General features: G+C 41.7%; 1 protein-coding gene across 2 annotated transcripts in view; it reads left to right on the top strand.

The window, feature by feature from the left end:
- NUP155 (nucleoporin 155) overlaps positions 1-11915 on the top strand; it is a 51869-nt gene extending 39954 nt beyond the window's left edge. For both annotated transcript variants that reach the window (XM_086809889.1, XM_086809890.1), the window contains exons 11-13: positions 10332-10550; positions 10703-11019; positions 11108-11915. In XM_086809889.1, coding sequence (XP_086666015.1) covers positions 10332-10550; positions 10703-11019; positions 11108-11216 — 645 coding nt within the window. In that variant the 3' untranslated portion in view covers positions 11217-11915. The remainder of the gene's footprint in view (positions 1-10331; positions 10551-10702; positions 11020-11107) is intronic.
- The last annotated feature ends 14073 nt before the right edge of the window (positions 11916-25988 follow it).

Genomic DNA, 25988 nt, shown 5'->3' on the forward strand with positions numbered 1-25988 from the left:
GGGGTCCAATCAGGTGAAGGGACATGGGGAGATGCCCATTTATGAGTAAAAAGGGAGGATCAGGTCCTGGACATTGAGTCTTGTCCGCCTCGGGACTTCAGTGAGTGTGAACTTGGAAGCGGTCATAATTTATAAGTGACTTTTGGGCGCCCAAACTTTAATGAAATGGGAACGCACTCACTTATAAATATTGGCTAAGTCCTAAGGGCTATTTGAGCCTAGATTGGGTAATACTTACCACCTGTTCACATGCCACACAACCATGTCAGCAGATAGTTTCACACGCACGGTTCACGGGCGGGCGTCCCCTAGCCCGGAACTACACATAGGTCATGCAGGCATGAAAACAGCATGCAATTTCATTTGCAGGCAAGCACATAAAGATGCTATGCAATGCAGCATTGGCATGAGCAATTCCCGTTCATGAAACCATATAAGACCAGGCGTTTCCAGGCAAGTATATGCGATACCAGACCCAGTGGAAAGCCAATCCTCCAGGCGTTTCCGGGCATGTACACAAAGGCACAAGTCCCAGCGGAAAGCCAAGTCCTCCAGGCGTTTCCGGGCATGTATACAAAGGCACAAGTCCCAGCGGAAAGCCAAGTCCTCCAAATATTCCGGGCATGATAACATCAAGTCCCAGCGGAATATCATATCCAACTATACAGCATGACACGTGTCAACCACCTGCATAGGCATATTCCATAAGCCATGGACACCAATCCAATATGTACATAGTGTGAAAGCAAGAGTGAACCATTTGGGTGGCCAAATGGTGACAAGAAGAAGAAGAAGAAGGTGCGTTCTAAGACCCACCTCAGGGCAATAGTGGTGCCTTACCATAGGATCCTACTTTTGGACAGTTTTCTAGCATGCAGAACACTTATGGTGTTCCTTTTTCGGGCAGCCACCTATTCCGCAACAATCGATGCATCCAGGCTATTTTGGCGGTGGTTCTGTTTTTCAATCTATGACTGGGGATTACCCTCAAGGAGGCATGGGAATGCAGAGAATTTTGGAGCTAGTTTTCAGCCTGGCATGCAAGGCAACATGTATGGTGGTATGCAGCTTGGAATGCAAGGGAATATGTATGGGGGCATGCAACCCGGAATGCAAGGAAACATGTATGGGGGCATGTAGCCCAGTATGCATAGTGGTATGTTTGGAAACATGGGAGGATCATCAGGATTGCATGGTATGCAAGGTGTGGGAATTGGCAATGTTGACCCTAGTATGGGCATGAATGCAGGGGGTGGCAATCTTGTGAAGCCACGTTCTTACGATAGTCTAACGCCTATGGGTAAGCCGAAGGATTATAAGGAAGGGGGAGCTGCGGTGAAATTTGACACATTCAGTGGGGCCAAAGACAAGCTCAAGGCTCTTACGTTTTTACAGCAGTTTGATGTTGCTTTTTCTGGCGGAAATTACACGGAATCCTCAAAAGTGAGAAAAGCTGCGACTTTTCTCAAGAGCAATGCATTGAAGTGGTGGTCCACTCTTCTTTTGCAAGGCATAGCATCATCTACTTGGGTACAGTTTAAACAAGTGTTCTCTTCCGTGTGGCTCTGCATTTGAGGTGGATGTAATGACAGCATGGCATAAGTTGGATGCATCGAAATGTCAGAATCTTGAGGATTAGAACAAGAAGTTTTGGGAAGCTTTACTCCCTGTTACTTCTTATCATGCAATGCCACTGTCTAAGCAGGTAGAGAAGTATTGTTGTGGGTTGCCCAAGGAAGTGCGTGACTATTATATTAAGACTCGAGTAACAAATATGTCGCAAATGATAGAGAATGCCATGACGGCAAATGCATTACTCATTGGGGTTTCAAGTGGATTTAAGGGCAGCAAAAGCACTGGCAAGAAAACTGAGAAGTCAGGGCATGCATCTCGGGATGCAACAGTGCCTGTGGAGAAGCGGCGTAAGATGTTACCAATGCCCAAGAGAACTCTTGAGGAGAAGCAGGCTTTGTTGGATGCCAAGAAATGCTTTTTCTGTGCCGAAGAGGGACATATGTCTTTCAATTGTCGCAAGCGTAAGTCCAACAAGGACTCTGACACTAAAGGGGAGCCCAAGTCTAAGAAAGCAAAGCCTTCTGTAGGGTTAGTTCCTGATCTTGTTGGGGAACAGCCAGGTGGTGAGGAGATTGAGTTGTGCAGAGCATGGGGCAAAGTTAGAGATTAGAATGCTTTGATTTTCTTTGACATAGGTGCTAGAGTCAACTTTATCTCACCAGATTTGGCTGGCAGATTGGGGATCCATGTAGAGGATATGGGGCCTTTGTATGAGGCTAATATGGCTTGTCTTGGGTATGCAGAATCTGTTACCTCTATTATTGGTAAGGTGAGGCTTCATGTGCAGGGTTATGTGGATAGTGAGAAATTCTATATCATGCCACTTGATGGGTGTGATATTTTGTTGGGTATGCCATGATGTCATAGAGTACATGCGGTGGTGGATACGTACAACATGAAGATTACTTTGACTCATAGAGGAAAAGAGCACATTTTGGATGTAAAGCTTAAAGGGGAATCTGTTCCTATTGTATCGGCTTCGGCCATTTCATCAGTAATGAAAAAGCATCTTTCCGCATACTTGGTTTTTGTAAAGGATGCAAAAGATGAATCTCAATGTAATTTGTCTATGTTAGATAAAGACACGACTGGATTGTTTTTCCGAGTCATTGCTAGGAGAACTTCCTCCGGAAAGGCCAGAAGATCTTGCTATTGATCTTATTCTGGGGAGTACTCCACCAAATAGACCGCCGTACCGTGTTAGTGTAGCCCAACAAGAGGAAATTATGAGCCAGGTACAAGAGTTGTTGAAAAACGGGTTGATTCAACCTAGCTCATCACCCTTTTGCTCGCCTGTGTTCTTAGTGCAAAAGAAAGATGGTTCTTGGTACATGTGTATAGATTACAGGGCACTAAACAAGAACACCATCAAGAATTAATTTCCTATTCCGAGAATTGATGACATATTGGACCGCTTATAAGGCTCCATAGTCTTTAGTCGGATAGACTCGAAAAGTGGGTATCATCAAATATGAATTAGATCCGAGGATGTGCATAAGACAACATTTCGGACCACCTTTGGGCTATATGAGTTCTTGGTCATGCCCTTCGGCTTGACAAATGCTACCGCCACCTTTAACAAGATGATGGACATGATTTTCTAGCCTCAGAGAGCGTTTGTGGGCACATTCTTTGATGACATGATTGTGCATTCACGCTCAGAGGAGGAGCATAGGGAGCATTTGGCCACAGTGTTTGAAGAACTCCATAAGCATAAGTTGGTCAAGAGTGAGTTCTTCTTGGAAGATATACACTTCTTGCCTGTCAAAAGATGGAGTCCATATGGATCTTTCGAAAGTGGGAGCAATTCTCAATTTGTGAGATTTGAAGACCATGCATGATGTATGCAGCTTTTTGGGATTGTGTTCCTATTACATAGTCACAGGGAATGTGCATTTTCAATCTTGGGAATGTTGGGGATGGCAGCATCTTCCCGTTCCCATTCTCGTCCCATGTCACTCTATAGTCACAGGGAATGGCCATTCTCAATCTTTTTCGTCCCCGTTCCCCGTCCCCGTTTCCTGTCCCATGTGACTATGTCCTATTACAAGCGGTACATACGGTATTTTGTTGGATTGCTTTGTTCCTTCATGCCTTAACAAAGAAGGGAACTCCGTTTCGATGGGCTGATCGAGAAATTGTAGCCTTAAAAAAGCTTAAAGAAAAGCTTAATTCGGATCCCGTATTGGTACTACCAGCGTATTGGTACTACCAGATCTCCGAAAAGCTTTTGTTGTCCAGTGTGATGCATGCAGGAACAACATTGGGGCAGTTCTCATGCAGGAAAGACATGTGATAGCCTATGAGAGTCGTATATTACAGAATGCCGAGAAGCATTTACAGGTCTATGAGAAAGAGATGTTGGCTGTAATTCATGCTCTTTCTACATGGAAATACTATTTGCTCGGGGTTGATTTCATTGTGCAGACAGATCATCAGACCTTGCATTATTTTTTCACGCAAACTAAACTTTCTGAGAAGCATATGAGATGAGCCAACTTTTTTTCTATGTTCCACTTTCAGATTGTATATGTGGAAGGCAAAAAGAATGTTGTGGCAGATGCTTTGTCACGCAAGCCACTAGTCTCAGCAGTTTCACTTGCTTATCATCATGAGCTTAATGAGATGAAAGAGCAGCATGCCCAGGATGAGGATTTTGGCAAGGTCTATGATCAGATGTCTGAGGTTCAGCGGCATGATCATTATACTCTCAGGGATGGCTTCTTGTTGATGCATGGTAGACTGTGTTAACAGGCAGCTACGACTCAAGGTTATGATTGAAAGTCATGCTTTACCGTAGAGGCCACGGTAAAGGCAATGGAGGCTTTCTTTTATTGGTCGGCCTTGAGAAGAGAAGTTGATGCTTTTGTTAGGCAATGCATCGTATGTCAGAAGGTGAAGTTTGACCGTTAGAAGACACCAAGGTTACTTTAGCCTTTACCTATTCCAGAATCCAGATAGACCATGGGAGAGCATTGCCATGGATTTTATATTTGATCTTTCGAGGATACACAAACGGGGAATGATGGCATTTGGACTATCATATGCAGGTTCAATAAGCAGGCTCATTTCATTCCCGTGTGTAACAAGATCAAAGTTGATCACATGGTGAAGTTTTTCATGGCGAACATCTTCAAGTATCATGGCATGCCTTCGTCTATCATTAGTGAGTGTGATCCACCACGGATGACGAGTTTATTTTGGAGAGGGTTTTGACCTTTTTTGACAACATGGGTACAACTCTTAAGTTTTCATCATTGTTTCATCCACAGATAGATGGGCAGTTGGAAGAGGCTAACTCCAGTGTTAGATCTTCTCCAATGCTACGTGCCAGAGCACAAGCAACAATGGGAAAAGTATCTTCCTTTGGTGGAGTTCGCTTATAACAACACCATCCATACCTCGACGGGCAAGGCGCCTTTTGAGATCGTTGAAGGAGCGAAGAAGGTACCACCCATTTTGCACACAAAGGATAAGATCTTTCAAGCTGACTAGTATGTGGAGAACATGGATGAAGCTTATAGGAGAGTTAAGTTGGCACTCCAAAGAACTCAACAAAAGCAAAAGAAGGCAGCAGACCGTCACAGGTGTGCATTAGAGTTTGCATTGGGTGATTGGGTTCTTTTGCGATTTGAGAAAGCTAGGCTCAAGAAGATGAAGGGTAAAGAGCACTTGAATTCCCTAAGTTGAGCATGCGCTACTATGGACCTTTTCAGGTATTGGAAAAGATCGGTGAGGTGGCCTATCGTTTGAATCTACTAGATCATTGGAGGATTCACAATGCATTTCATGTGAGTCTACTTAGACCTTTCCATGGGGATGTTCCGGAGGATGTATCAGATGAGGCTTAGCCGGAAGTTGAGAAACTTGATGAGGTTCTTATTCCCGAGCAGATATTGGCACATAAGGAAAGAAAGGTATGAGATTAAGTTTCCTGTCGCTATCTTGTGAAGTTAAAGAACTATTCACCGATGGATGCGAAGTGGATAGAGGAGGGTGACTTAGCAGATTCACCTCAGGTATTGTAGCTTTATCTTAATGCCTTTGAGTTGGAGCCGACTCTTGCTACGGCTCATTCAAGTTCAGCAGAGCATAGGTCTGGAGCATTGCTTGATGCTTAAGAGGGGGGTAGCACTTCCGCTTCCTTGATACAGACATGCTTAGATGTCATCTAGAGGTCGCTTGGTGCAGCTTTTGTCTCACCCGAAGATACTAACAGCTGACAATACATCTGCTTATGGTTATGTATGGTTCACAACTTGCACTATTACTACACCATTGGTTTGCAGAGAATGTTGCTACATATGTATGGCTCAGAGAGATTGGGACGTTGATCTTGCCATATTGTACTTTTCACTTTTAGTTGGATCACATGGCTGATATCTTACTATATTGGGTAGCCTTCGTTATCAGTGTGGTTCCACTTTGGGTGTCTTGCTGTATCACCAGGATGCAATTGATGACGCTTGCCATTTTTCAAGAGGGGGGTATGTCACGACCCTATAAATTTGTACAGCGTATCCGAACATTGGGCATGGTGGTCAGTTTGCAGGACATTTATTAATTGTGCACACTTGTGGTCTAGAGGACTCTAGGTAAGTGTGTAGGACATTTATTAATTGTGCACACTTGTGGTCTAGAGGACTCTAGGTATTATTTTGAAGTTTCCCTTTTATAACCCCATGTGGGGGGGGGGGGGGGGGGGGGGGAGGATAAATGTTAAGAGGGGACACATGTTTTAAAAACCTTAGGAGGTGACAAAGGAACAAGAGAGAGTAGAGAGAGCTTGTGGACAAGATCACCTTTTATATTAGCTTGAAGCTTTACAATGGCAATTAGCTCGCAAGAGTTTAAAGAACTTGTGCAAGGAATGGATTGGTTGAAGTGAGCAATGGGGAGGACTCCTTATATAGTGAGTATATGGCCTGGCCGACTGCTTTAAAACAGGCTGATAGGTCCATGACCAACTAAACAAGAAAAAGTACATAAAATCCCCAAAAAATAGGGTTTGCCCACATACACAAAGATGCACTAATTCTAACATTTATTAGGTTTCCAACTAGATGCACGGGCACTAGTCTAGGTTAGGAGATGGGCTCTATTGGAGTCTGTCACATGGACAGCCATGGAAGGCTTGTCCAAGAGCCACCAAGGCCAAGCCAAGGCTTGATGCCATCCCTTAGCACATGTGACATGGGAGTCGGGATAGCCCTATGAGCACCAAGAAGCCCTGTCGGCGAGCCTAGAATGTGTCAGCCAGCAACAAGAGGAGCAAATGCTCACGTGTGTGAAAAGCGACGTAATAAATGCTGATTTACCCAGCTGACAGTAGTATGAGCAAACCGACTAGCGTATATGGGGCATAATTATAGTTTTGTGGGTTGACTACCATGAGTGTATAACATGCGCGTTCCTAAAAGGTGAATTTGGGCATGTTCTTGGATTCATCTAGGTATATAAACGGGGCATAAATAAGTGATGGGCAGCATAGAACATAAATCATCTTATTCTCTTTGCAAGTGCGGACGACCAAGGTCTAGAACAAGCCAACAAGGGGCCAAGCAAGGTGGAAAGTGTAGATCAAGGGAGTTCCTTGCGGCTGAATGCTATCCCAGCCAAGGGAAGGTTTCCAAGGCAATTGAGTCCTCCTTCAGAGGGTATTTGGGACCCAATCTTGGGCATTTGTGTCTCCTCTCTCTCTCTGCACTCTTATCTTCTCTACAATGTGCTATTCGTCATCATGAACAAAGGGCTGAAAGTATTTGTCAAAGTATAATCCTTTTTTGTAAGCTTCCACACGTTACATGGTGGTCCATATGTGGGGTTTCATTGGTGGTGGTAGTTTAGATCGAGAGTGTTCTCCACATGAGGGACTTTTGCTAGATCTTGGATAGGAGGATATTCTATAGTTGGAGTCGTCTGAGGAGGAGGTTTCCGGACGATGAGTGTGAAATAGAGGAAGTTTCCAGCCAGATCTCTGCGGTAGTGTCTTAATAGTTGCCGTTTGCTCTAGTTGTAGAATCTTTGGCCTCAGTTGCGGTTTCTTCAGTTTCGGAGGCTTGTACAGGAGGACTTTTCTCACCCTCCATTTGCATTGGATGGAGTATCTTCAGGGTCTGATGTCATGAAGGCATCACACGAGGACATGTCACTGGATTTGTCTTCACCTTGGGAGGATATACCGGTGTGGGTGTGTCTTGACGATGCACAAGTTTTTTGGAGACTGTACTGACAACAACTGGAGTCTTTACTGCCATGTATCAGCAGATGTATTACTTGGAGTATGTTCTATAGAGAAAGGGTGGTCTAGGCATATAGGTGCCGAGCAATACTGATGGATATACAGATTTGGTGCAACACTTCTTATGAGTACTGCTCTTGGTTCTGCTTGCTTCTGTAAGGGTGCATTGGAGCTGGTGCAAGCAGGTATTGGGATCCAGCTGAGCTGTTGCATTAGTGGCTAGGGTTTGGATAGCGGAGTTTTGTCAAGTCCTTTTTTGGAGTGTCCTTCCCGTGGCTTACTGGAGGATACTGAACGACCTGCATTGTTTCTTCATGGACGGTTGGACAAAGGGAAAGTGTTGGATCAAGCGAGAATTGGTCATCCGCTGGTTTCTTTGTAAGTCTTGACGTGGACGGAATACGGACAATATTTTGTGATGTGCTTGGTGGAGTCACACTTGAAACATTGACGGGTCGATTTCGTGGCTCAGGACTCTTCTTGAGGGAGCTGTGTCTACGACACTCCCACTAGAACTGTGGCTATCCTCTATGGCTTGAATATTGCATCATTAGAATCTTCTTGCCCTTGTGCTGCTAGACTAACGAAGCCAACCACACTTCTCCCCATTGAGTGTCAGGAAATTACAGCCCCCCCCCTCCCCGCGCGCCCTGCGGCCATCGCTGCATATTATTTGTGATAAGCCTCTTTGCACTTTGCTCCATGTGGTATTATGTCTCTAGCACTATCAGCTGGTCTCCTACCTGACCTGATGTCTGATGCATCATGCTCAACCATCCAGATTGTTCAAAATTAACATGCCACTACTCCACATCTTTGTATGCATCAATATTTTCTTCATCATAATGTTCTTGTGGTCACAAATTCTGCAGTATGTAATGATTGACAAAGGCATTGCAGCTTTGTGGCAGGCTCACGTTAAAAGTATAGCCTTGAGAAAGTTCAGTTGTAATCTGCATGCATATACTGTCGATACTATGCATAATGGAGTTGATAGTTATAGAGTCTTGTGGGCTGACTACCATGAGTATATAACATGCACATTCCTAAAAGGTGAATTTGGGCATGTTCTTGGATTCATCTAGGTATATATATATATATATATATATATATATATATATATATATATATATATATATATATATATATATATATATATATATATATATATATATATATATATATATATATATATATATATAGATCTGATGAGAGTAAACAGGTAGCCTATTTTGACAAAAAACAGATCTTGTAAATCATGTATTATGGTTGAATAAGGCTGGCTGCTTTGTTGATCAATGAAATATACATATATATGTATATGTATATATATATATATATATATATATATATATATATATATATATATATACATGTACATATATGTATACATACATAAACATAAACATATATATGTATATGTGTGTGTGTAAATACATATATAATTTTAAATATAAATATTAAACATTTATTTTTATTTATATTCATGTATATATATATATATAAATAAACACACGCTTGCATACATGCACATACACACGCGTGCACACATAGTACACATATAATTATTTATATCTATGTATATGTATATAAACACACACACACACACACGTGTGCACGCACACATATGTATATACATATACACATATATACACATGTATATATATATATATATACATATACACATATATACACATACATACGCATATACATATACATATATATATATATATATATATATATATATATATATATATATATATATATATATATATATATATATATATATATATATATATTTGTAATGGCTTCAAAGGGGTCCAATAATGGTGTCACATGTTTACAAAGGAAAGTTTTAAGCTGAAACGTAGTTTATAGTAAGGGATTAAGTTTTTAGTAGTGCCCATGGGAGGAGCTTCTGGATGTTGCATGACTTGAATATCTAAGAACCAATGAGGCTCAAGATTTTAGAGTTTGAGTCGACTGTCTCACTGCACAACAGAAACAGTTCAAATATAAAGAATTCGATTGATGGTTTTAAGTTACATTCAGGACAGTCCCTGGGTTGTTGAGCTTGAATGGATGCCAAGGGGGTTAAGGTCTAGGACAACTTAAATATTGGCCGGTGGATGGGAAATGGTCTTTAGCACCTACCATGCACTACTGTTCTAAAGGGGCTATTTAAAGGGTCTGGATCTAGCCCATGCATACAAAGGTTATTTATCTTAATTGTCTACTGCACCCCAGTTTCCTCTAGCATACAGCCTGTCTCAGCAGTGCCTTCGAATCTCCTAGAATTTTCATTCAAAGGGATTCAGGAAAATATCTATCGATTGGTACCTTTGGAAAATCTACCTGTGACATCCTATCACTGGATCGCCCATGTTGAATGGCTCTTATTTATATTTTTCAAGTTGTCGTGATGATTTACATTATTTTACTAAAAAGATTTGACATTTTTGTGTTGGCTAAGGAATTGTATGAAAGCTTCTTACAAGAAGGTTTTGCATTCCAGGTGTGCTTAGAAATCTTGCACTTCTCAAACTATGCACGGGACTCTGAGAACAATGTGATGAAAGATACATGGACCAAGCTCATAGATCAGGCTTTACTTGTTGGGGGAGTTGCTGAAGCCTGTACTGTGTTAAGGCGAGTTGGCCCTCGGTTTTTTCCTGGTGATGGTGGCAGCCTGCCTCTTGACACATTCTGCCTGCAGCTTGAGAAAGCTGCTCAGGTATGATTTCTCTCACAAGCTAGTTTCATGAGTTGTGTTACTATGAGAAAGCATTGTCTGTCATTTGAGGTCTTGCCAGGAATGTTCAGTGTATATTCTGTTTGAAAACTTCGTTCAGTATGTGAGGATTATGTAAGGTTAAATGAATGCAGGAACGTGTAGCTTCTGGGAAAGAAGCAGTTGGAGACGAGGACATCCCAAGAGCGCTCATTGCTGCCTGCAAAGATGCAGCTGAGTTTGTGCAGAGGGTATACGATCGCCTTCTTGGTACAGGATCTGTTTTACCCTCTCCACTACTGCGGCTTCGCATGCTGCGGTCTGTTCTCACTGTCATGAGAGAATGGTCCTTGTCAGCCTTTGGTACCACTGTAGGCGGCACCGCTTTGGCCTTCAAAGGAGCTCTTAGCTTTGGACGAATAGCTTCTACAAATCAGGGAATTAAGGACAAGCTTACCACTGCTGCAAACAGGTATTCATGGCCTTTGGGGCTGAAAGCAATCAGTAGTGAAAAGCAAGATCGTATGTGGAAGAGCTGACTAGTCTCGTGTTCCTGCCAGGTATATGACTGAAGTTCGGAGGCTTCCTCTTCCACCTAGCCTTGTAGAACCTGTGTATCAAGGCTTCCGGGAGCTTGAAGAAATGCTCATGGGATCTTCCCCATTTTGAAGCCACATTCGAAAAGACAGACCTTGGCTCTCCTATGCGTGTAGAAGCTTTAAATGTCACCATCCCAAGTTTGGTCACACGGAACTTCACGATGTATCCACTCTGAGTACTTCAGAACTTTCTGCATTTGTAATCTTTGATGATAATAGTTTCAGGTTAGAACTACAGATGTATACTGCAGGTAGTCATTAATTGGACCATATCATGTTAGGACATGTTTGAAAAGGAAATGGAAGGAGCCTTGCTGCCACTGTTGTGGCCTGGTTTATAGACGGATGGATTTGACATGCAACAGTGCTTGCCAGTCTTGTGGGCTGGTTTTATATAATGGGAGAATTGTGCGCAAAGTTGCTGTTCAACCGTTTCAGGCTTGAAAGGAAAGGAGTGGGGCTATCCTCATCAGAACCTCCTCCTCGCCTTCTCAGGATGTTTTCTGAAGTGTACTTCCAGTGCATAACCAGGGATCATGATGTAGGCCACTCGAATTAGGATTAAGAAGCTAGTTTACACGTTTAGCCTGGTATTGGAATTTCATGCCCAACCTTCTTGCCTTCAACTACATGTATAATCGTGGACTTTTTTCACAATGCCTGCCTTGATGGCCTCTCTGTATTCAAGTCTTAGCAACCAAAACAGCTAAAGAACCTTGCAGGAAGCACAAGAAAGGTTAATTTATGATGTCCTGCTTATGATGATTCATTGAGCCACTTATGAAATCTTGATTGTGGAAGTCATCCTAATGCTGTGGTCTTTGGGGAGGAAAGCCTTCTAGCGTTGCATATGATCCTTCCTGAAGCCACTTATGCAAGGGCAGTTTCAATTTCTATTTGCTAGTGAGCATCTATGATGTTGGAGAGCCTTTTGATATGAGTGTGAGGACTGATTTTGGGACTATTTTGAGACACAGTTTTTGGACAGCTAATGAAAGTTGCAAGAGGTTCAAGAGAACAGAATGTGACAGTGAGGTGTGTGGACGACTGATTGGTCTATGGAAGGACTTGGTCTTTTAATGCTGTATCTGCTCATTGATGAGATAGGCAGGAGATTCAATTCATGGTGGTGTTGACTGAGGTTTTTGACACCTGCTCTCATGAATGTTTTGATTATGCTTGATTTTGTATCTTGAAGCCATGGTAATGCTAAAGATTTGCTACATTTGCTGCCGTTTCGGCCAGTTTGTTGCATCCAGGATTTGGATAATTGATCAATTGTATTGTTAAAAAAGCCAAGAGATGCTCACACAAGGTGCCTTAACGGTATATTTCTTTTCTCACCTAACCTAAGATATATTATCAAAGGTGGGCTTGGAGAAGGTATGGACTTGAGGCTACTTAGATGGTTGGGCACACGGTTAGCGAGAGCAATGATATGGGAGTCTGGGTGTAGATGTGAGCTTGATAGGCCTGTAGACATGCAGTGAGTGATGATAATCTTGAGGCTTTTTTTTTTTGTTTTTTTTTTGGCAGACTTGTAAAGGAACACCAAATAGTTTGTTTCCTCACTTTTGAGGTCAAAACTGTGTTTACATCCTTACCCGTTCCTCACTTGTAAAATCTAAAATGCAACTACATCCTTACTTCCAGATATTGATGCCTCACTTGTAACATGTAAGAAGTGGATAAATCTTATTTTTAAGCATATTGTATGTGGCATTAACAGTACCCTGTCCGTACATCCATAGCGTACAGCGTACTTTCATCCATAGCTTTTTATGTACACCCTATCAAACCAGAGTTGATATGTGCATTAATTTATCTTCTTTGAAATGAAAACGAGCTCTCCTAACTACATGCTCAATACAAAGACCATAATGAGACGTATGCCATCGTGTAAAACAATGTGTTGGTTTAAAACGTTAGAGGTAACACTGTTGATACCTAATATAATGCTCAAACTTTCCGAGTTGCTTGCTAAAAGTTTGCTAGTATTCAAAAACCGTGGACTTTTAAATCCAATCTCATACATGTGAATAGCCCACTTCAATTACTTGAGTAAAACTATTGCTTGTTGTTCAGCCAGGCTACATGTGAGCTAACAACGAACCATTCATATATTTGTCTCATCTGATAAGTGTATTGGATTGCGTTATTAAGATATAAATGTTGCATAAGGTTTCTTTTCTTTTTTCCCTTACCATAATGGTTATTGCAAAAATATATTGCTACCGTCTTTAATTTTTGCTATCAGAAAGTTTATTGAAAAATTATGTTGCTATCAATGGTCTCCATAGTTGGAACTGTTTTCCATGTTTAAGAATATAGCTCTTTTGATAAGTTTAATTATGTTATATTATCAGAAGGGAACCAAGACCAGAATGTCTAAAGATCCAGGGACCACTCACTTGTGCCTATACTTGGGTGGCGAAAGATTTTTTCCTTTTTCTTTGGGAATGTTAAAAGCACCTTCATATTGCACATGGGTTGCTAAGATAGCACATCTTGTTTTTTAAAAGCCAGATAAGACGTAGAAGCATGCTTTTCTAAAAAATTGATTGCTTTTTGTAGTAGACCTCTCTCTCTTTCCAAGTCCCTACAATCAAACAAACTAGTGTGCTTGGGTAGTAGTGTTTTGTATGGGAAAAAATTGAAGCTAAATTTATAAAAAGAAGTGCAGTGCACATATAAACAATGCAAAGAGCACACAATAGGTTCTCATGTCATAGAATTTACCCTTGTGGAAACTTGCACAAAAATTTCTAGATAGCTATCATGGATCCTAGTTTGAGAGTTTCAGTGATACCAACTCTCAAAGTCAACGTCCCAAGGGAAACTTGACACATACACCCAGAGATGGAAAAGAGGGAGAGGGAGATAATACACCGCAAGAAGGGGTAAAGTGAGGCCCCTCCTATAAGGGAAAAATTTCTTGTATTATTACATAGTTAGATCCACCATGCTCTCCCAAAGGAGAAAGATCTGCTTGACACAACTATAAGAAGAAACCTGTAAGCTCAATCCAAAGCATACCTTTAATGATTGAGTCCTAAACAACCAAAATGTCATGTAAGAACAAGAAACCAATGATGTGTCAACATGTGGATGCATATAGCATACATGCAGATACCAAACCAAGCAAGATATACACAATAAATAGTATGCATACATTCTAGTATAGAAAGATACATCAAGGTAGGTAAAATATGCAAGATAACACAATAGTTTGCATAAATAGTAGTATAGAAAGTTGCATGATATATTTCTAAACTATGATCAAAGGGAGCAACCAAGTAAGATACGTACATGGTACAAATAGAGATCATACGAAGTATGCACATACGAAAACAATGCAAGTAAACATACATGGTTTACCAACATACTACATTATTAGATGGTAATATACATGTAGATGTATAGTAGCAAGAAACTAAAGAGATTGGGATACAGATCAAATGAAGAAACGAAGTAGAATACATGCATAGATTAAACCAACAATATAGAGATGAAACAGTGCAAGAAAACATACATGGTGTACATCATTGTATTCATGTAGGTGGTACTATACATAGCAACAACGCACAATCCACATTTAGAAGATCTTTATTCTTTGTTGGGTGATGCTTCCAAATTTGTTCTTTGACATTGAAGACACTCACAAAATCCATGCAAGTCTTTACCCTAACGTGGATAGATGCCCCGAGCACACTCACGGACCTTCTTCTCTATCCACGGATCTATTCCCATCCGTTGCCCTTGTACCACCTCACCTTGCGCCACAACTTGACATTCCGAGCTTAGCATAAGCTCTAGGAAGGGGAGTGTAACAACACTTGCACCCACAAACATCACATACAAAACCTATGTTGGTTGAAAATTTTCAAAATTTTGTCGAAATTCCATGGAGTTGGAGACCCCGTATTCCACATAGAGGTCTTTAATGAAATCTATTAGGCATTTGAAATTTTCGACGATGTAACCAAAGTCCATCTCCTTGGACTTAGCCTTGAAGGCAAGGCAGTGCAATGGTTCCAATCCTTGGACTCTTGGCACAAAGGCGCTTTCAAAGCACCGAGAGAGGCCTTCGTACTTGGCTTTGTACCCTCCGGGCCCGAATGGTGCCCCATTATCTAATTGTTCCGATTGGAACAAAAACCTGAGGGAATGTTACGCGACTACATCGCACACATTAAGTACCTTGATTCGCGTTGTGAAGAGAGAAAAATTGAGTGACAAGCACTTAATGGACCGTTTCGGCATGGGCTTGCACAATCCAAGGCTCCACGACCATATATTGGTCAAGGACCCCTCCACCTTTGATCAGGCCTGCAAATGGGCGATCTTTCTTGATGACAACATGCAAGAAAGCTATTCCATGCAATTGGCCACCACGACCATATATTGGTCAAGGACCCCTCCACCTTTGATCAGGCCTGCAAATGGGCGATCTTTCTTGATGACAACATGCAAGAAAGCTATTCCACGCAATTGGCCACCACGCCAATGACAAACCAAATCTCATTTGTAATATTACCTTCCTCTCCTCCTGGGCCCCAAGCCTTACTGGTGGCACCACCCCAAACTAACTACTCACACAAAGTGCCACCAAGACCTTCTCCAGTGCCAATCTTTCCATTCTAACATTTGCCTCTCCAAGCAAACCCTATTGCTCGTGGAAAGATTTAAACTAGGTCCATTGCTAAACCTATGGAGCCCATGCGCTCTACCATCCCTGAGGCACTCCTAACACATCATCTCCCTTTGCTACTGCCTCACATGGACCCTAAACCTCTTATGCACACACTATAGATACACTTGTGAAACCACCTCATTTGTGTTTCCTCTGCCACAAGGACCCCATAGAGTGGTTGAATGCCAATGCCTACAATGACACCACAATGTCACAGTTGTGGAATCAATCATTACTATAAGGATTGCCCTTTGTAATCAGTTTCTCACTCCATAGTCAAAGGCATGCCATCCCTCAACGTGTTGAGCATTCAACATGGGAAGATTTCGACTGTCCCATTGAATGTCGTCACATGGTTGCAGGCTAAGCTAAAGAAGGCCACATCCCAAAAGAAACAATGCTCTAAGCACATCGGCCATGGAGAAGATCAGGTTAGCATCCGCACTAGCTCAACAACGACCACATCCTCCTCCTGCGGGAGCGATGATCATGCCAAACTGCCACTCCCCCATGCAGCCTTCCAAAAACTCACCAAACGAAAAAAACGGCTAGCCACATTTTCCAATGCCATCCTTGAGAAGAAATGTCTTCAGGGGGCCCAAGCAGTGGTAGAGTAATAATAGGCTCAACTAGAGTTGCCACCCATTTTTGTGACCTTTGACCAGGTACCTGAGTGCGCGCTGTCCCCCATAGAACTTGAAATTCCACACCAAGCAAGGCAGGATCCCCCACTTATGCTCAAGGCTGAGGAAGATCCGTTCACCAACATGAAATTGACAAACAAAGCTCTTGCCCCACATGTGCCTCCTAATCCTCCGGTTGTGGCCAAGTCCAAATCCCACGTTCACATTGAACAACTCGATTATGCAAACAGTGACACAGAGTCCGACAGAGACTCACGAGGTCCCTACACCAAATTTATGGAGGTATTTTTATCCTCCTATAGCAACCAAATCTTGACCTTCACCCTCGTTAAATAAGGACCAAATTCAACTTCCATATACTATTGCTGGTCCACCTTATGATGATCAAGGCTCCGCACCTCATGAAGATCCTCATCAACGCGACCTAGCCGACCTCTCAACCTTCCTTTCCTCCTAAATTCAAATGCCCATTAGCACCTTGTTAAAAGGTAGTTCAAATTTATGGAATAACCTAAGGGATTGGATGGAACCAAAACTACAAGCGTCGGTGGAGGAAGGAGCTAACACAGATTCCTCGAATGACATCATCCTCAACTACTACATCGCCACAACCCACAACCTAAAGGTGCACCAAAAAATCGTGTAAATGCGTTGGGCCACTACTTTGAAGGTGATGACGCCAACGTAGCCTTGCCCATTTTCTAAAACAGACATGTGGTCAAAGGTGTCCTGGATGGAGGTGCTGACGTCAGCATCCTCACAAGAACATGCTAGGAAAACTGGGGCCAACCACACCTTGATCTCACCACATTGGTGATCAAGCTTGCGGACCAAAAATCTGCCAAACCCCTTAGACTAGCACATGATCTCAAAGTAAAAGTCTGTGATATGACATTCCACCTCACATTTATAGTCATGGACTTTGGTAATGCCGCATATGACAACATCTTGGGTAGACTCTTCACGCCACAAACACAACTGATCCATGATCGAGACATGCATCATGTCTACCTCTGCAAAGGGTCTCAAACACTCAAAGTCAATTTATATACCTGGCACTGGGCGGGCTGTAACCACTAGAGTAGCTGTTGCTAAGATCAAGAAGACTGAGCTTAAAAGGATGGTGCAAGGCGAGTAGCAGTGCTAGATGAGGGTTGTAGAAGTGCATGCTGTTGATAGTCATAACTAATGGTTCGCCAGTGATATGAAACATGCTATGGTTATAGAGGTTTTAGTCCTGTGTCGAGAAGTTGCTCTGTGCTGAACTTGTACTGATGAACTTGTACCGATTCTGGAAGCATTACATTTATCAAAGAGAGCAATATTGCAACTCACTTCATCTCTATGTACTCTCTGTAATGTGTTTAATCGAAATGTTGTGTCTCTGTTTTAAGAAACATGTTGTGTGCCAGAGTGAGAGAGTGACTTAGCAGAGTGAGTGTGCAAAGTTCCAAAGTTGAGTTGTGTTCTGAGTGTCCCCATGACCACTCTAGAGTTGGTGTTCGAATCCAGAAACTCTGGCGGGTGGCTACATGTCTCTTATGGCATTGCTTGACCGGAATGATACCCCAAACTCTACTGTCTTGCCATTTTGCTGAGAGGAAAATCAGTGAGAAACACCTGGCGCGATCCTGCTGGGGAACACTACTGCAACTTTGCCGAAAAACTCCCCACTAAGGGAAACCTCCACCACAACTAGGCCGGGAATCTTTCCTTTTGGAAAATCATGGCGGCGAAGTGGAAAAATCTCCGTTGAGTAGCATTTTGTATCTTCAAGCTAAGGAAATCCTGAGAAAAGAAAGTTATGGTTCCGCACAAACTAATCTTCCTAGAAATAAATCCCCAAAACAAGTTTGCGGGAAGCCATAACATGGAGGGAATTTTATGGGAAGTCGCGCGGAGAGCCTTTCACCACACAATTCAACAACCAGCAAAAATGGATTTAGGCATGCCTTTCACATGATTGTGAACCTGAGAATGGAGAAAAGTAATGCCTTCCAAGAAGAAACCCTCTAGGAAGCTCATAGTTGGGAGTATCTTTGCACCTTTCCAACCAGGAACATAGTGAAGAAACTTCTACAACACCACATGAGCAAGAGGGAGTGTCAGGGTTCAAGAATAATTTGGACCAAGAAAACGAGTGTCAAGAGCTAGAAGCTGTGCACAGTCAAGGTTCAGGAAGCCCAAGAAGGGTGGAGCAACAAAATCTAGAAGAACAACCACAATAACAAAACCCCCAGAAAAGGTTCAAGGGAGCCATGGCATCATTAGCAAAAAATTTCTGGTGTTCTCAGGAGAGAAAGGGGAAGATGCAGATTTGCATGTAAGGAAGTTTGAGCAATACTAGAAAGTGGCTAGACCTCAGGATGATGTGGAAGAGCCAGAGAGTGAAATCCACAGAGATGCTTTCATGAACACCTTCAAAGATAGAGCCACGGAGTGGGTTTCAAGATACCAAGACAACTATTTCCAGACTTATGAATGAAGAGGTCATGACTGTTTTTCTGGGGAGATTCTGCAAGATAAAGTCAGCAACTCAACTCTGTGTGACCAAATGAGGGAACTCCCCGACAACAAGAACACATGGATGTAGAAGCCTATGTAACAAAACTGCTAAGCTTGAGGTTGAGAGTGGCAAAACAACACCGACTCTCAATGCAAATAGTTGCAGATTGGTTTGTCCAAGGCCTTAAGCCAGACAGCCATGTAGCGGTTAGCACAAAGCAAGCTGAAATTGAAGAGGAGTTTGAGAAACTGGTTGAGCTGGCCAAAATGGTTTGTCCAAGGGCTTAAGTTGGGCATCCATGCAGCAGCGTCAACACAAAGCAGGCTGAAACTGAAGAGGAGTTTGAGAAACTGGTTGAGCTGGCCAAAATGGTAGAAAAAAGAAGCCAAGAAAGAAGACAAAAGAGGAAGCCTAGGAAAAGTGTCACAATTGAGGAGGATGATTCAAGCGACACCGCACAGGACACTCCAGTGGAAGTGAAGAAAAGGAAGGACAAAAAGAAGAAAACCACGAAGGCAAAGAAGCAGCTGACAAGAAATGAAAAAGAGCAAAAGCAAACATGCAGGCCACCTCAAGGAGGAATGCACAGTGTCACCAATGTGCACCATTTGTTATAACATGTATAATCATAGTACATGGAACTGAAAAATAGAGCTCCCATGGTGAACAACATGGAAGGAGTGAAAAGAAGACCCCCAGGATGGGAGCAGAGGCCGCAGAAATTCATCAGGAAGAAGAAGCCAAGGACATGCCAGTGGATCTACCACATTCATATGCTACTATTGCCAACAACCTAGGCACACCAAGGCGGAATGTGCCATGAAGAAAAAGCATGATGAAGAAAGACAGGCGGAATTGATGCAACTCAAAGAAAATCTACCAAACAAGTGCCAATATGATGCAGTCGGATGAAATACAGATGGAGGTTCAAGACATCTAGGTAGTCACAAGGGCTAAAGCTAATGAATCTGGGATAGTGATAACTCTGGTAGATAATTCGGACTCACCATGGACTAGGACCAGCAAGAGAAGGTGAGGATTCAAGCCATTAAGGAAATAGAAAGAAGGCCAGGCAAGCAGAAGGAGGATAGCTCATGTGAAGTCATCGCGCAGATCTTCCAGAAGTAAGCGAGAATCTGCACAAGATGCCCGAAGAGCTCAACAATGAAAGATGTTGGAAGAAAGCAAGAAGGATGCTGATTGGTTGTTGCAAATCAATGTAGTATCAATGCTGCTAGACAGACAGGTCCTATTGAGACAAGTGCTAGATTTATGCCTGAGATTCAAGAATAAAATCTTGATGGCTAGCATTGAAGGACTGAGCAAAGAATTGAAACACTCCGAAAAGAAGAAACTATGGAATGTAACATAATGCAAGCTAAGGAACCCCCAGCTTTTAGAGACGATGAAGTGGCCAAAGTCACAATCCAACTCAACAATGTGCTCATCAATGATGCAGCATTGGATGGTGGATCTAGAGAGTAAATGTCATTACGGAGGAAACTGCAGTAGGATTAGGTCTCAAATGGAAACCCATTCCATTCAACATAAAGAATGGCACATAATAGAATGGTGGTTCCTAAGGTAATTGTCAAAAATATCCAAATGAAAATAAAAAAGTAGACTTCAAGGTCAACCTAGTGGTCATAACCATTGAAAACCACATCGGGTCTTACTAGGTGTTATTGGGAAGGCCCTGGTTAAGACACGACAAAGTGAAGCAGGACTGGTAGAAACAGAATCTCCATCAGAAAGGGGAAGCAAAAAGTCCATGTTGACCTTTCCAGTGTAAGGGGCTCAGTAAAACTTGCTCAAAGGCCAATTCATGCAGAAACATTCAATATGTCCGAAGGCTTTGATGATGAGGAGGAGGACATAATACTTTGCGAACATCCCGACTTGGTTTCCTTGTACCATGTTACATGTAGATGAAGTGATGGGGGACTACGCGGAAGCAAAAGATGGAAAAGCGGAAGAAGCAGCAAAGAAATGAAGAAAAAAGATTCAAATTCCACAAAACCAGAGGGCTAAAGGAGAGCAAAACTAAGCAAAACCATGCAGGAGAAAGCCTTGGATGAGGTTGAATGGGCCCAGAATTTGGAGCAAGAGGAGGAAATGCAAGAGATCCATGATTGGGTTCAGAAGCAAAAGAGAAATAGAAGGGAAATGCCGCAAAAGTAAGCATGGACAGACTACAAGAGTTGAACTTGGGAAATGAAAAAGAAGAAAAGCCGGTGAAGATTAGTCTGGAATTGGAAGAAGAATTCAAGAAAAAGTTGGTGTCCTTTACTAACAGAATACCAAGATGTCTTTGCTTGGTTGTATGAGGACATGGAGGGCATTGACCCTAAATTCTTCCAGCACAGCATCAATTTGAGAGAGAAGGAGCCATACCAGTCAGACAACAGAGATACAGAATGACCCCTAACTAGGCCAAACAAGTTAAAGAAGAAATTGACACACTGCTGAGAGTAGGTTTCATTATGCCAGTAGAGAAAGCTGCTTGGATATCCCCAATTGTGGTAGTCCCCTAACAGAACATGAAGATCAGAATCTGTGTGGACTATCGCAAGTTGAATGCCACAACTACCTCGAATCCCTTTCCACTTCTGTTTACAAACTCCTTGCTAGATGAGGTCGCAGGGAAGGAAATGTACTCATTTTTGGATGGATTCAGTGGGTACAACTAGGTAAAAATGGTGTCAGAAGACAGGGAGAAAACAACCTTCATCACTGAATGGGGTGTCTTCGTGGTGACTTTCATGATGTTCGGCCTAAAAAATGCACCTTCTACTTTTCAAAGAATGGTGCAAGAGATTTTCTATGATTACCTAATAGACTTCATGAAAGCCTTTGTGGATGATTTTAGTGTATTTGGGGATAAGGCAAAGCACATCTATCATTTGAGGCTGTGTTTGCACAGATGCAAGGATACAAGGCTCAAGCTAAATCAACCCAAGTGTACATTTGTAGTAAAATCAGGAACACTGATCCTGCTAAAGCGAGGCCATATCCAGAATATCTGCTCTAGAGAACATCAAGCAACTAGAGAGGTTCCTTGGTAAGGTTAAGTGGTATGCCTTATTTTTAAAATATTTAGCACATGTGGCCAATCCATTGTATGCACTTACTAAGAAATATGCAAAGTATGAATGGAATCCGAAGTGTCAAAAAGCATTCCAATGGCTAAAGAGAATGCTGTCAATTGCACGAGTGGTGACCACCCCAGACTAGAATGAAATATTCCATGTATATGTAGATGCTTCAGACAAAACAGTGGGCAGTGCACTAATGCAGAAGCAATTCTGCAAAAGAGGTCGTGAAGTTCCTCTTCAAGGATATTAATGCTAGGCATGGATTGCCAGTGGAAATAGTCAGTGACTAGGGCACACATTTCATGAACAAGGTAATGAAAGGGTTGATGGAAAGGTACCTCATCAATGACAAGAAGTCAACCTATTACCCACAATGCAATGGCTAGGTAGAATCTACCAACAAGGTTCTGACCAAAATTTTGAAGAAGATCATAAATGCCAACAAATATTATTTGGACCAGAAGCTAGATGCTACCCTATGGGCATTCCGCACATCTTACAAAGTCTCAATGGGGCAAATGCCATTCAAACTAGTTTACGGGGTGGAGGTAGTAATGCCCATGGAATTTGTGGTTCCTAGTTTGAGAGTAGCCATCCAAGAAAAGCTACCAATGGAGGAATCCCGGGAGCACACAATACAGGAGCTCCTAGATTTAGAGGAAGAAAGACAACACAATTCTCTACACGATGCTGAGATAGTGCATAGTCACCTCACATCAAAGGACCTCTTGTACATGATTACATTCATCATTGTACATACACTCATTCATCCATTTCATGTTGTGTTGATTTTCTCTAATCTCTCGCACATCTGGTCCTTTCGTCTTTTTGCCCTCATAGGGGAGTTACTAACTCTGATGCCTTTATGCCTTGTGGGGCTTGTGTAGGGGTTTTCCCTTCGTGGGCAAAAGTCTTTCCATTGGTGTAAGTAGTTGTTGGAGTGCTCCTAGTCCTGAATATTAACAAAAGACCTACACTCAAGTACTAGCCTTCCAATGTAAGCAATTTCTCTAGCTCTCTGTAGACTAGTTTTGCAAAGTTCTGGACAATGGCCTCTATATCTTGTTCTTTGTAGGCTCTGTAAAGCTTGAGGAGCATCCTAGTGAATTTGTTAGTGTTATAAAAAGAGAAATATGTGTAAATTGCCTTTAACATTTGTCCAATGAGGCTTGGTTAGCTTGGTCAAGCCGAGAATAGTGTTGTCCTCTCTGCCTCTTTGGCATTGTGTTTGATGTAGACATGGGCCACTCTCGACAGTCTAAGGATTCTGCACTACTTCCATGGTCAACCTTAGTGAATATGTTAGTCTTATGAAAAGAGAAATATGTGCAATTTGCCTTTGCCAATGTAACTAAGTATGGCAACCTAACATTTGTCCAATGAGGCTTGGTTAGCTTGGTCGGGCTGAACAATGTTGTCCTCTCTGGCATTGTGCTTGATCTACGCATGGCCCACTCTTGATAGTCTAATGAAATTCCGCACTACTTCTATGGTTACTCTTTGCCCTCTATGACGGTGGACTAAGTGTACATGAAAGGCCTTTGTTGTGTGGTCATAGGAAGCATTTGCAGGTAATCCATCCCCTAGGCCTCAATCTAGTCACAAGGGGAAAAAATTTCCAAATTTTCCAAAAGGAAAAAGTGCTGAGCAAAAGAAAGCAGTAATTAGTCTTGAAGCCAATGAGGATTAGTGTTAAATCTAGTCACAAGTTTGTATAAGGGAGAAACTTGGGTATCTTTGGGACAAAAACTCAATCAACCTTAGACACATTACTATAATAGATGCTAGTAGAAAATACATTTAAATTTGGGGAGTACATTTATATTTGCAATCATTTCACTATTCTCATTGAAGGAATAAATATGGGATGTGAGTTCCATGTTATTCTTGATGAGACCTTAGGGAAATCATCCTTAGGTGGCTTTTGGATAAGTAGTTTTGAGTATACTACTGACCAAACATTACAAACTATCACCTTAGAACACCCAATGATTACATTCACATAGCTCTTACACGAGTATAGAAGTTATCGTTAGAAATGGAATCTTCACAATTTGAACCCATGGAGCTTAAGTCTTCACAGCTTGAATTCATGGAGCTTGAATATTTATAACTTGAAACCCATGCCTTAGCTTGACCTACATGCCTTAGCTTGACCTTGATCTAAACCTTCCTAGAATAGATGTTAGAATTGAAGTGTCCATGAAAATCAAAATGATACAAGCTCAAATCTACCCATGGCATGGATATAATCTCATGACCTTTGATCTATGGTGTTTCTTAGGCTGTTGTTCTACGCTGCAAGGTCATCCTAGGTGCGCCGTTGTACTGCACTGCAAGGTCATCCTAGGTGAATTCCCTTCACAACAAACATGTACATGCCATGTTTGGGGTAGTTTGAATAAAGAATTTGTATGAAAACTAACCTCTTGAATTGCACATTCTTTGTGCTTTTGAGTACATATTGGAAGCAATATGTACTCCAATATGTTTGGGGTAGTTTGAGTAAAGAATTTATATGAAAACTAACCCCTTGAACTGCACATTCTTTGTGCTTTTGAGTACATATTGGAAACTAACCTCTTGAACTCCACATTCTTTGTGCTTTTGAATAACCCCTTGCACTGCACGTTCTTTGTGCTTTTGAGTACATATTGGAAACTAACCTCTTGAACTCCACATTCTTTGTGCTTTTGAATAACCCCTTGCGCTGCACATTCTTTGTGCTTTTGAGTAACCTCTTGAACTGCACATTCTTTGTGCTTTTGATTACAGATTGGAGAAGCAAATTTAAGTTCAAATTTTTCTTCAGTAGCAATACATTTAACTTGACGGTCACTAACCAAAGTTCGTAGAATCATTTTGTGACAATGAAAATTCAAGATTGAATGAATTCTATGATGATCAAGGTTAAAGGATACTACTTTTCTTCTAGAAAGCTCCTCTACTTAATGATATGCATTTTTCATTCATAGCTCTTTCTAAAGATTCTATTTTTTTTCTCCTAAAGTGTACTTTGCTTTCCTCCCCAAAAAATCCTACTTAATGACTTTTGGATAAGGAGTTAGTATATTGATGTTCAGGTTTCTTCCTTTATGCACTTTTACCAGAGTGCTTTTCTCCTAGACTACTCTTTCCTTTCCTCCCCAAAAAGTCCCTCTACTTAATGCCTTTTGGATAAGGAGTTGGTACTATTGATGTTGAGGTTTCTTCCTTTGTGCACTTTTCCTAGATATTGTGAATTTTTTTGGAAACTACACTTTGGTAATACCTTCATAGTTTCCATGATGAGCATGTACCAAGTTCTTTGGAACAAGATAATACATGTGTGAGGCGTGTAACTTGTCATTTGGAACTAGATCATAGTGTGCAACAAGTCATTTGGAATTAGATCATAGTGTGCAACAAGTTTTTTAGAATCCACAATGTTTAGATGAAGGTTCTTGTGGGAGAGTTATGAGTTTTGAGGTTCGACATTCATGTTTTATCTAGGTTAGCAAAATCACCAAATTAAAATTTTTTCCTCATAATAGTTTTGAGATGTAAGGAAATATTTTCCCACCCATCTTTGGATAATTTGTATATTTAGGTAATGATATGCTGTGAAAATCTAGACATGCGTTTTATGGTGAAAGTATCCTTTTTCGTGGAGATGAAGCTTTATTCATCTTCTTGACATGATCTAATGAGGAAGCATTGGTGTTGTAGGATTTGGGTAGCAACATAAGCGATAAAAACGATTTCGTGGTATTAATGTTTTGCTATATTTCAGTTAGCAAGGCATTCGTCTCGGCATCCATTATCAATTTTCGCTTTCGCATGGGAGTAAAACGAATGAGGTGTCTCCACGTGGGTAAACGACCTTTCAAAAATTAAGAGAACCGTTGGGCTTATGAACAAAGGA

Source organism: Cibotium barometz, chromosome 15, assembly GCF_041138505.1.
Source record: "Cibotium barometz isolate CiBa-2024 chromosome 15, ASM4113850v1, whole genome shotgun sequence".
NCBI lineage: Eukaryota > Viridiplantae > Streptophyta > Polypodiopsida > Cyatheales > Cibotiaceae > Cibotium > Cibotium barometz.